General features: G+C 48.2%; 1 protein-coding gene across 2 annotated transcripts in view; it reads right to left on the reverse strand.

Moving 5' to 3' along the window:
* Positions 1 to 13,566, reverse strand: part of LOC110538842 (epsin-3-like) — a 68,032-nt gene that overhangs the window by 13,499 nt on the left and 40,967 nt on the right. For both annotated transcript variants that reach the window (XM_036941980.1, XM_036941981.1), the window contains 2 exons: positions 13,498 to 13,566; positions 3,414 to 3,500 (listed from right to left, as the gene is read on the reverse strand). The exon at positions 13,498 to 13,566 is cut by the window's right edge and continues 21 nt beyond it. In XM_036941980.1, coding sequence (XP_036797875.1) covers positions 3,414 to 3,500; positions 13,498 to 13,566 — 156 coding nt within the window. The remainder of the gene's footprint in view (positions 1 to 3,413; positions 3,501 to 13,497) is intronic.

Genomic DNA, 13,566 nt, shown 5'->3' on the forward strand with positions numbered 1-13,566 from the left:
TGTCCCATCTCTAAACCATAATCTCGACCCACTACAGTCCACCTACAGAGCTAACAGGTACTGTCCCATCTCTAATCCATCACCTCGACCCACTACAGTCCACCTACAGAGCTAACAAGTACTGTCCCATCTCTAAACCATCACCTCGACCCACTACAGTCCACCTACAGAGCTAACAGGTACGGCCCCATCTCTAAACCATCACCTCGACCCACTACAGTCCACCTACAGAGCTAACAGGTACTGTCCCATCTCTAAACCATCACCTCGACCCACTGCAGTCCACCTACAGAGCTAACAGGTACTGTCCCATCTCTAAACCATCACCTCGACCCACTACAGTCCACCTACAGAGCTAACAGGTACTGTCCCATCTCAAAACCATCACCTCGACCCACTACAGTCCACCTACAGAGCTAACAGGTACTGTCCCATCTCTAAACCATCACCTCGGCCCACTACAGTCCACCTACAGAGCTAACAGGTACTGTCCCATCTCTAAACCATCATCTCGACCCACTACAGTCCACCTACAGAGCTAACAGGTACTGTCCCATCTCTAATCCATCACCTCGACCCACTAGAGTCCACCTACAGAGCTAACAAGTACTGTCCCATCTCTAAACCATCACCTCGACCCACTACAGTCCACCTACAGAGCTAACAGGTACGGTCCCATCTCTAAACCATCACCTCGACCCACTACAGTCCACCTACAGAGCTAACAGGTACTGTCCCATCTCTAAACCATCACCTCGACCCACTACAGTCCACCTACAGAGCTAACAGGTACTGTCCCATCTCAAAACCATCACCTCGAACCCACTGCAGTCCACCTACAGAGCTAACAGGTACTGTCCCATCTCTAAACCATCACCTCGACCCACTACAGTTCACCTACAGAGCTAACAGGTACTGTCCCATCTCTAAACCATCACCTCGACCCACTACAGTTCACCTACAGAGCTAACAGGTACTGTCCCATCTCTAAACCATCACCTCGACCCACTACAGTCCACCTACAGAGCTAACAGGTACTGTCCCATCTCTAAACCATCACTGACGCCTCCGTCGACCCACTGTAGTTCACCTACAGAGCTAACAGGTCTGTGGTCCACGCTGTGATCATGGGCCTACACTACATCCTCCAACACCTGGACAAAGACATATGTGAGGATATTGACATAACAGAGACATATAATATAGACATAACAGAGACATATGTGAGGATATTGTTTGTGGACTTTAGCTTTGCGTTCAATACCAATATCCCAGAACTGCTACAAGATAGACTCTCCCAGCTGAACGTGTCCAGCTGCCAGTGGATCACTGACTTCCTGACCAACAGCAACTCGTGAAGCTGGGAAAACACCTTCCAGACTCTTTATCCCTCAGCACCTGGAGCACCGCAAGGATGTGGTCTCACCTCTACTGAACTCACTCTACACCAATGACTACACCTCCAACAACGCACCTGTCAAACTACTGTAGGTTACAGAGAGTGGTGTGGTAACTGTTATATACAGTGCCTTGCGAAAGTGTTCGGCCCCCTTGAACTTTGCGACCTTTTGCCACATTTCAGGCTTCAAACATAAAGATATAAAACTGTATTTTTTTGGGAAGAATCAACAACAAGTGGGACACAATCATGAAGTGGAACATTTATTGGATATTTCAAACTTTTTTAACAAATCCAAAACTGAAAAATTGGGCGTGCAAAATTATTCAGCCCCCTTAAGTTAATACTTTGTAGCGCCACCTTTTGCTGCGATTACAGCTGTAAGTCGCTTGGGGTATGTCTCTATCAGTTTTGCACATCGAGAGACTGACATTTTTTCCCATTCCTCCTTGCAAGAGAGCATTTGTGAACAGCAGTTTTCAGTTCTTTCCACAGATTCTCGATTGGATTCAGGTCTGGACTTTGACTTGGCCATTCTAACACCTGGATATGTTTATTTTTGAACCATTCCATTGTAGATTTTGCTTTATGTTTTGGATCATTGTCTTGTTGGAAGACAAATCTCTGTCCCAGTCTCAGGTCTTTTGCAGACTCCATCAGGTTTTCTTCCAGAATGGTCCTGTATTTGGCTCCATCCATCTTCCCATCAATTTTAACCATCTTCCCTGTCCCTGCTGAAGAAAAGCAGGCCCAAACCATGATGCTGCCACCACCATGTTTGACAGTGGGGATGGTGTGTTCAGGGTGATGAGCTGTGTTGCTTTTACGCCAAACATAACGTTTTGCATTGTTGCCAAAAAGTTCAATTTTGGTTTCATCTGACCAGAGCACCTTCTTCCACATGTTTGGTGTGTCTCCCAGGTGGCTTGTGGCAAACTTTAAACAACACTTTTTATGGATATCTTTAAGAAATGGCTTTCTTCTTGCCACTCTTCCATAAAGGCCAGATTTGTGCAATATACGACTGATTGTTGTCCTATGGACAGAGTCTCCCACCTCAGCTGTAGATCTCTGCAGTTCATCCAGAGTGATCATGGGCCTCTTGGCTGCATCTCTGATCAGTCTTCTCCTTGTATGAGCTGAAAGTTTAGAGGGACGGCCAGGTCTTGGTAGATTTGCAGTGGTCTGATACTCCTTCCATTTCAATATTATCGCTTGCACAGTGCTCCTTGGGATGTTTAAAGCTTGGGAAATCTTTTTGTATCCAAATCCGGCTTTAAACTTCTTCACAACAGTATCTCGGACCTGCCTGGTGTGTTCCTTGTTCTTCATGATGCTCTCTTCGCTTTTAACGGACCTCTGAGTGCAGGTGCATTTATACGGAGACTTGATTACACACAGGTGGATTGTATTTATCATCATTAGTCATTTAGGTCAACATTGGATCATTCAGAGATCCTCACTGAACTTCGGGAGAGAGTTTGCTGCACTGAAAGTAAAGGGGCTGAATAATTTTGCACGCCCAATTTTTCAGTTTTTGATTTGTTAAAAAAGTTTGAAATATCCAATAAATGTCGTTCCACTTCATGATTGTGTCCCACTTGTTGTTGATTCTTCACAAAAAAATACAGTTTTATATCTTTATGTTTGAAGCCTGAAATGTGGCAAAAGGTCGCAAAGTTCAAGGGGGCCGAATACTTTCGCAAGGCACTTTACTGTAGGTTATATTGAGTGGTGTGGTAACTGTTATATACTGTAGGTTAGATGGTGTGGTAACTGTTATATACTGTAGGTTAGATAGAGTGGTGTGGTAACTGTTATATACTGTAGGTTATATAGAGTGGTGTGGTAACTGTTATATACTGTAGGTTAGATAGAGTGGTGTGGTAACTGTTATATACTGTAGGTTAGATAGAGTGGTGTGGTAACTGTTATATACTGTAGGTTAGATAGAGTGGTGTGGTAACTGTTATATACTGTAGGTTAGACAGAGTGGTGTGGTAACTGTTCCTACCCCAATTCCACCAGACGCCGCCTCTCGTTTACTCTCCTCCAGAGCTTTTTGGAGCAACGACTCGTCTCCTTGGCGACTCCGTTGCTCCTGGCAACACACACAGACACATGGAAGCTGTTAGGCATGACATGGCTCGGAGACAAGCTCACTGATTCTAACACACACACGTTTTCTGTCTACCAAATGGCACCCTATTTCCATATGCAGTGCATTATGGGTCTAAAGTAGTGCACTATATAGGGAATAGGGCCCTGGTCTAAAGTAGTACTAACTCAGAGAAATGCGTGGTTAGACAACACAGACCACAACAACACAGACTACTAGACCACAACAACACAGACTACTAGACCACAACAACACAGACTACTAGACCACAACAACACAGACTACTAGACCACAACAACAACAGACTACTAGACCACAACAACACAGACTACTAGACCACAACAACACAGACATCTAGACCACAACAACACAGACTACTAGACCACAACAACACAGACTACTAGACCACAACAACACAGACTACTAGACCACAACAACACAGACTACTAGACCACAACAACACAGACTACTAGACCACAACAACACAGACTACTAGACCACAACAACACAGACTACTAGACCACAACACGTCTACAAACTGAACATGGATATATGAGTAGGAACGGCATCACTGACTCCCACAAACTGACTCCACACACTGACTCCACACACTGACTCCACACACACTGACTCCCACACATACTGACTCCACACATACTGACTCCACACACACACTGACTCCACACACACTGACTCCACACACACACTGACTCCACACATACTGACTCCACACACTGACTCCACACACTGACTCCACACATACTGACTCCACACACACTGACTCCACACATACTGACTCCACACACACACTGACTCCACACACACTGACTCCACACACATACTGACTCCACACATACTGACTCCCACATACTGACTCCACACATACTGACTCCACACACACCGACTCCACACATACTGACTCCACACACTGACTCCACACATACTGACTCCACACATACTGACTCCACACACTGACTCCACACACACACTGACTCCCCACATACTGACGCCACACATACTGACTCCACACACTGACTCCACACACTGACTCCACACACACACTGACTCCCCACATACTGACTCCACACACTGACTCCACACACTGACTCCACACACACACTGACTCCACACACACACTGACTCCACACACACACTGACTCCACACACACACTGACTCCACACACTGACTCCACACACACACTGACTCCACACACACTGACTCCACACACTGACTCCACATACTGACTCCCCACATACTGACTCCACACACTCACTGACTCCACACTCACTGACTCCACACACACTGACTCCACACACACACTGACTCCACACACACACTGACTCCACACACACTGACTCCACATACTGACTCTACACATACTGACTCCACACACTGACTCCCACATACTGACTCCCCACATACTGACTCCCACATACTGACTCCCACACACTGACTCCCCACATACTGACTCCCACATACTGACTCCCCACATACTGACTCCCCACATACTGACTCCACACACACTGACTCCCCACATACTGATTCCCACATACTGACTCCCACACACTGACTCCCCACATACTGACTCCCACATACTGACTCCCCACACACTGACTCCCACACTCTGACTCCACACACACTGACTCCCACACACTGACTCCACACACACTGACTCCACATACTGACTCCACACATACTGACTCCACACACATACTGACTCCACACACTGACTCCTACATACTGACTCCCACATTCTGACTCCACACACACTGACTCCCACACACTGACTCCACACATACTGACTCCCACACACTGACTCCCACACTCTGACTCCACACACACTGACTCCCACACACTGACTCCACATACTGACTCCACACATACTGACTCCACACACTGACTCCCACATACTGACTCCACACATACTGACTCCCCACATACTGACTCCCACATACTGACTCCCACACACTGACTCCCCACATACTGACTCCCACATACTGACTCCCCACATACTGACTCCACACATACTGACTCCCCACATACTGACTCCCACACACTGACTCCCCACATACTGACTCCCACATACTGACTCCTCACATACTGACTCCCCACATACTGACTCCCACATACTGACTCCCCACATACTGACTCCCACATACTGACTCCACACATACTGACTCCCACATACTGACTCCCCACATACTGACTCCCCACATACTGACTCCCCACATACTGACTCCCCACACACTGACTCCCCACACACTGACTCCCCACACACTGACTCCACACACACTGACTCCCCACACACTGACTCCACACACACTGACTCCACACATAATGACTCCCCACACACTGACTCCCCACATACTGACTCCACACACACTGACTCCCACATACTGACTCCACATACTGACTCCACACATACTGACTCCCACATACTGACTCCCCACACACTGACTCCCCACATACTGACTCCACACACACTGACTCCCACATACTGACTCCACACACTGACTCCCCACATACTGACTCCACACACACTGACTCCCACATACTGACTCCCACATACTGACTCCACACATACTGACTCCCACATACTGACTCCCCACATACTGACTCCCCACATACTGACTCCACACACTGACTCCCCACATTCTGACTCCACACACACTGACTCCCACATACTGACTCCCCACACACTGACTCCCCACATACTGACTCCACACATACTGACTCCACACACATACTGACTCCCACATACTGACTCCACACACACACTGACTCCCACATACTGACTCCCCACATACTGACTCCCCACATACTGACTCCCCACATACTGACTCCCCACACACTGACTCCCACATACTGACTCCCCACACACTGACTCCCCACATACTGACTCCACACACACTGACTCCCACATACTGACTCCACATACTGACTCCACACATACTGACTCCCACATACTGACTCCCCACACACTGACTCCCCACATACTGACTCCACACACACTGACTCCCACATACTGACTCCCACATACTGACTCCCCACACACTGACTCCCCACATACTGACTCCACACACACTGACTCCCACATACTGACTCCACACACTGACTCCCCACATACTGACTCCACACACACTGACTCCCACATACTGACTCCCACATACTGACTCCCACATACTGACTCCACACATACTGACTCCCACATACTGACTCCCCACATACTGACTCCACACACTGACTCCCCACATACTGACTCCACACACACTGACTCCCACATACTGACTCTCCACACACTGACTCCCCACATACTGACTCCCCACATACTGACTCCACACATACTGACTCCACACATACTGACTCCACACACACACTGACTCCCACATACTGACTCCACATACTGACTCCACACACATACTGACTCCCACATACTGACTCCACACACACACTGACTCCCACATATTGACTCCACATACTGACTCCACACATACTGACTCCACACACTGACTGCTACATACTGACTCCACATACTGACTCCCACATACTGACTCCCACATACTGACTCCCACATTCTGACTCCACACACACTGACTCCACACACTGACTCCACACACATACTGACTCCACACACATACTGACTCCACACACATACTGACTCCACACACTGACTCCTACATACTGACTCCCACATACTGACTCCCACACACTGACTCCACACACACTGACTCCCACACACTGACTCCACATACTGACTCCCCACATACTGACTCCACACATACTGACTCCACACACATACTGACTCCCACACACTGACTCCTACATACTGACTCCCACATACTGACTCCCACACACTGACTCCACACACACTGACTCCCACACACTGACTCCACATACTGACTCCCCACATACTGACTCCACACATACTGACTCCACACACATACTGACTCCCACATACTGACTCCACACACATACTGACTCCCCACATTCTGACTCCACACACACTGACTCCCACACACTGACTCCCACACTCTGACTCCACACACACTGACTCCCACACACTGACTCCACACACACTGACTCCACACACACTGACTCCACACACTGACTCCCCACATACTGACTCCCCACATACTGACTCCCCACATACTGACTCCCACACATACTGACTCCCCACATACTGACTCCACACATAGTCAAACATACGCATAGACACAACACATACACATAGACACAACACATGCACGGGTCACACAACAACAACAACACATGTCTAGAAGCTGGACAAGACATGTCAGAAGGAAGACAAGACATCAGAGAGAGTCTACTCCGGTCAGAGAAGAGAGGAGAGCACCAGTCACTCAGTGAGTAACTGCTTCCATTGTGCCACCCTGGCAGAGAGAGGGGGGAGAGGGGGGGGGGGGGGGTTAGATAGAGAGAGAGGGGGTGGAGAGAGAGGGGGGGTAGAGACAGAGAGAGGGGGGTAGAGAGAGAGAGAAGGGGGTAGAGACAGAGAGAGGGGGGGGTAGAGACAGAGAGAGGGGGGGTAGAGAGAGACAGAGAGAGGGGAGGTAGAGAGAGGGTGGGGTAGAGACAGTGAGGGGGGGTAGAGAGGGAGAGAAGGGGGTAGAGACAGAGAGACAGAGAGGGGGGTAGAGACAGAGAGGGGGGTAGAGAGAGACAGAGAGGGGGGGTAGAGACAGAGAGAGGGTGGGTAGAGACAGAGAGAGGGGGGTAGAGACAGAGAGAGGGGGGTAGAGACAGAGAGAGGGGGGGTAGAGACAGAGAGAGGGGGGGTAGAGACAGAGAGAGGGGGGGTAGAGACAGAGAGAGGGGGGGTAGAGAGAGAGGGGTGGGTAGAGACAGAGAGGGGGGTAGAGACAGAGAGAGGAGGTAGAGACAGAGAGGGGGGGTAGAGAGAGAGAGAAGGGGGGTAGAAAGAGAGGGGGGGGGTAGAGACAGAGTTCCCAGTCTAGAGGAACAGAGTGAGTTCCCAGTCAAGAGAAACAGAGTGAGTTCCAAGTCTACAGGAACAGAGTGGGTTCCCAGTCTAGAGAAACAGAGTGAGTTCCCAGTCAAGAGAAACAGTGAGTTCCCAGTCAAGAGGAACAGAGTGAGTTCCCAGTCTAGAGGAACAGAGTGAGTTCCCAGTCTAGAGGAACAGAGTGAGTTCCCAGTCTAGAGAAGCAGAGTGAGTTCCCAGTCTAGAGGAACAGAGTGAGTTCCCAGTCAAGAGAAACAGAGTGAGTTCCCAGTCAAGAGAAACAGAGTGAGTTCCAAGTCTACAGGAACAGAGTGGGTTCCCAGTCTAGAGAAACAGAGTGAGTTCCCAGTCTACAGGAACAGAGTGGGTTCCCAGTCTAGAGAAACAGAGTGAGTTCCCAGTCTAGAGAAACAGAGTGAGTTCCCAGTCTAGAGGATGTCGTGGGATAATCAGAATTTGTTGGTAACATATGTAAGATGTTTTATATTCATCAAATATGTGTAAGTTAATTCTCATCAGAATGGTATTTTTGTGTAATTCTGTGGTGAGGTTGCAGTTATCTGTTCTATGTCAAAACTAAGTTGCCTGGGCCGCTGAGAGGGGAGAGGTCAAAGTGTCATCATGTGTAAACATATCTTTCACTCTCTACCTTTCCCATAGTGGGGAAAGGAAGGTTGCAGTGTCTGGAATCATTCTCCTCTCCGTGAGCTTGTCCAGGATTGGTTGTATTTAGAGTTGGTTGTATCTAAATGACAATTTGATAGATGCCTGGTGATATGGAGGGTTGGTTTATGGTTCAGGGGTTTGAGTAAGGAGACAAAGCTGAACGATTTATTATGTCTATGCTGTCTTATCCTGTGTGTGTGTCTTTACTATAAAGGACCTCATTTGAAATGTGGAAGGGGCTCTCAGAGAATTCATGGTTAGACACTGAATCGATCTGAGAGTCACAGGGTTGTGATAGAGCTCATATAATTAAAGATGGACTTTGATAACTAACTCTGACTTGTGTGTGTGGTTTGCTCCCATGATTTGGTAAATAGAGGAAATTTCCACGACAAGGAACAGAGTGAGTTCCCAGTCCAGAGAAACAGAGTGAGTTCCCAGTCTAGAGAAGCAGAGTGAGTTCCCAGTCTAGAGAAACAGAGTGAGTTCCCAGTCTACAGGAACAGAGTGAGTTCCAAGTCTACAGGAACAGAGTGGGTTCCCAGTCTAGAGAAACAGAGTGAGTTCCCAGTCTAGAGGAACAGAGTGAGTTCCCAGTCTAGAGAAACAGAGTGAGTTCCCAGTCTAGAGAAACAGAGTGAGTTCCCAGTCTAGAGGAACAGAGTGAGTTCCCAGTCTACAGAAACAGAGTGGGTTCCCAGTCTACAGAAACAGAGTGGGTTCCCAGTCTAGAGGAACAGAGTGAGTTCCCAGTCCAGAGAAACAGAGTGAGTTCCCAGTCTAGAGAAGCAGAGTGAGTTCCCAGTCTAGAGAAGCAGAGTGAGTTCCCAGTCTAGAGAAACAGAGAGAGTTCCCAGTCTACAGGAACAGAGTGAGTTCCCAGTCCAGAGAAACAGAGTGAGTTCCCAGTCTAGAGAAGCAGAGTGAGTTCCCAGTCTAGAGAAACAGAGTGAGTTCCTAGTCAAGAGAAACAGAGTGAGTTCCCAGTCTAGAGAAACAGAGTGAGTTCCCAGTCAAGAGAAACAGTGAGTTCCCTGTCAAGAGAAACAGAGTGAGTTCCCTGTCAAGAGAAACAGAGTGAGTTCCCAGTCTAGAGAAACAGAGTGAGTTCCAAGTCTACAGGAACAGAGTGGGTTCCCAGTCTAGAGAAACAGAGTGAGTTCCCAGTCTAGAGGAACAGAGTGAGTTCCCAGTCTAGAGAAACAGAGTGAGTTCCCAGTCTAGAGAAACAGAGTGAGTTCCCAGTCTAGAGGAACAGAGTGAGTTCCCAGTCTACAGAAACAGAGTGGGTTCCCAGTCTACAGAAACAGAGTGGGTTCCCAGTCTAGAGGAACAGAGTGAGTTCCCAGTCCAGAGAAACAGAGTGAGTTCCCAGTCTAGAGAAGCAGAGTGAGTTCCCAGTCTAGAGAAGCAGAGTGAGTTCCCAGTCTAGAGAAACAGAGAGAGTTCCCAGTCTACAGGAACAGAGTGAGTTCCCAGTCAAGAGAAACAGAGTGAGTTCCCAGTCAAGAGAAACAGAGTAAGTTCCCAGTCAAGAGAAACAGAGTGAGTTCCCAGTCATGTGTAAACATATCTTTCACTCTCTACCTTTCCCATAGTGGGGAAAGGAAGGTTGCAGTGTCTGGAATCATTCTCCTCTCCGTGAGCTTGTCCAGGATTGGTTGTATTTAGAGTTGGTTGTATCTAAATGACAATTTGATAGATGCCTGGTGATATGGAGGGTTGGTTTATGGTTCAGGGGTTTGAGTAAGGAGACAAAGCTGAACGATTTATTATGTCTATGCTGTCTTATCCTGTGTGTGTGTCTTTACTATAAAGGACCTCATTTGAAATGTGGAAGGGGCTCTCAGAGAATTCATGGTTAGACACTGAATCGATCTGAGAGTCACAGGGTTGTGATAGAGCTCATATAATTAAAGATGGACTTTGATAACTAACTCTGACTTGTGTGTGTGGTTTGCTCCCATGATTTGGTAAATAGAGGAAATTTCCACGACAAGGAACAGAGTGAGTTCCCAGTCCAGAGAAACAGAGTGAGTTCCCAGTCTAGAGAAGCAGAGTGAGTTCCCAGTCTAGAGAAACAGAGTGAGTTCCTAGTCAAGAGAAACAGAGTGAGTTCCCAGTCTAGAGAAACAGAGTGAGTTCCCAGTCAAGAGAAACAGTGAGTTCCCTGTCAAGAGAAACAGAGTGAGTTCCCTGTCAAGAGAAACAGAGTGAGTTCCCAGTCTAGAGAAACAGAGTGAGTTCCAAGTCTACAGGAACAGAGTGGGTTCCCAGTCTAGAGAAACAGAGTGAGTTCCCAGTCTAGAGGAACAGAGTGAGTTCCCAGTCTAGAGAAACAGAGTGAGTTCCCAGTCTAGAGAAACAGAGTGAGTTCCCAGTCTAGAGGAACAGAGTGAGTTCCCAGTCTACAGAAACAGAGTGGGTTCCCAGTCTACAGAAACAGAGTGGGTTCCCAGTCTAGAGGAACAGAGTGAGTTCCCAGTCCAGAGAAACAGAGTGAGTTCCCAGTCTAGAGAAGCAGAGTGAGTTCCCAGTCTAGAGAAGCAGAGTGAGTTCCCAGTCTAGAGAAACAGAGAGAGTTCCCAGTCTACAGGAACAGAGTGAGTTCCCAGTCAAGAGAAACAGAGTGAGTTCCCAGTCAAGAGAAACAGAGTAAGTTCCCAGTCAAGAGAAACAGAGTGAGTTCCCAGTCAATAGAAGCAGAGTGAGTTCCCTGTCAAGAGAAGCAGAGTGAGTTCCCAGTCAAGAGAAGCAGAGTGAGTTCCCTGTCAAGAGAAGCAGAGTGAGTTCCCAGTCAAGAGAAACAGAGTGAGTTCCCAGTCAAGAGAAACAGAGTGAGTTCCCAGTCAAGAGAAACAGAGTGAGTTCCCAGTCAAGAGAAACAGTGAGTTCCCTGTCAAGAGAAACAGAGTGAGTTCCCAGTCTAGAGAAGCAGAGTGAGTTCCCAGTCTACAGGAACAGAGTGGGTTCCCAGTCTAGAGGAACAGAGTGAGTTCCCAGTCCAGAGAAACAGAGTGAGTTCCCAGTCTAGAGAAGCAGAGTGAGTTCCCAGTCTAGAGAAGCAGAGTGAGTTCCCAGTCCAGAGAAACAGAGTGAGTTCCCAGTCTAGAGAAGCAGAGTGAGTTCCCAGTCTAGAGAAACAGAGTGAGTTCCCAGTCTAGAGAAACAGAGTGAGTTCCCAGTCTAGAGAAGCAGAGTGAGTTCCCAGTCTAGAGAAGCAGAGTGAGTTCCCAGTCTAGAGAAACAGAGTGAGTTCCTAGTCAAGAGAAACAGAGTGAGTTCCCAGTCTAGAGAAACAGAGTGAGTTCCCAGTCAAGAGAAACAGTGAGTTCCCTGTCAAGAGAAACAGAGTGAGTTCCCTGTCAAGAGAAACAGAGTGAGTTCCCAGTCAAGAGAAGCAGAGTGAGTTCCCTGTCAAGAGAAGCAGAGTGAGTTCCCAGTCAAGAGAAACAGAGTGAGTTCCCAGTCAAGAGAAACAGAGTGAGTTCCCAGTCAAGAGAAACAGAGTGAGTTCCCAGTCAAGAGAAACAGTGAGTTCCCTGTCAAGAGAAACAGAGTGAGTTCCCAGTCTAGAGAAGCAGAGTGAGTTCCCAGTCTACAGGAACAGAGTGGGTTCCCAGTCTAGAGGAACAGAGTGAGTTCCCAGTCCAGAGAAACAGAGTGAGTTCCCAGTCTAGAGAAGCAGAGTGAGTTCCCAGTCTAGAGAAGCAGAGTGAGTTCCCAGTCCAGAGAAACAGAGTGAGTTCCCAGTCTAGAGAAGCAGAGTGAGTTCCCAGTCTAGAGAAACAGAGTGAGTTCCCAGTCTAGAGAAACAGAGTGAGTTCCCAGTCTAGAGAAGCAGAGTGAGTTCCCAGTCTAGAGAAGCAGAGTGAGTTCCCAGTCTAGAGAAGCAGAGTGAGTTCCCAGTCTAGAGAAGCAGAGTGAGTTCCCAGTCTAGAGAAGCAGAGTGAGTTCCCAGTCTAGAGGGTAAAACATTGACCCGGTGATGAGCAGCCAGACAGACAGACAGAAGGAAAGGAAGACAGAGAGGTGTTGAGCAGAGCTGAAGGACCCGAAGGCTTAAAGACACAGGGGGCTCAGGGGGAGAGAACACCTCTCAGTGGGCCAAACCTAGTCCCTATGTAGTGCACTACTTTGGGCCAGAGACCTATGTGGCTAGTCTGGTCAAGCAGTCTGACCTCTTGCACTCACGTTTCTGTCTCACTCCGCCATAATGTGAGCTGGCGAGATCAGGCCGGTTCTACCAGGCCACTATAGCGCAGTGCACTACATAGTGACTAGGATGCCATCTGGGACAGGACCAGGGGCACTACCGGGGGCACTACCTGCTGGTGCTCCTCTTTGCTCAGGCTCAGGGCGATCTGGAGCTGTCTCTCTTCATCCATATCCAAGGC

The sequence above is a fragment of the Oncorhynchus mykiss genome, chromosome 13 (assembly GCF_013265735.2).
Source record: "Oncorhynchus mykiss isolate Arlee chromosome 13, USDA_OmykA_1.1, whole genome shotgun sequence".
Taxonomy (NCBI): domain Eukaryota; kingdom Metazoa; phylum Chordata; class Actinopteri; order Salmoniformes; family Salmonidae; genus Oncorhynchus; species Oncorhynchus mykiss.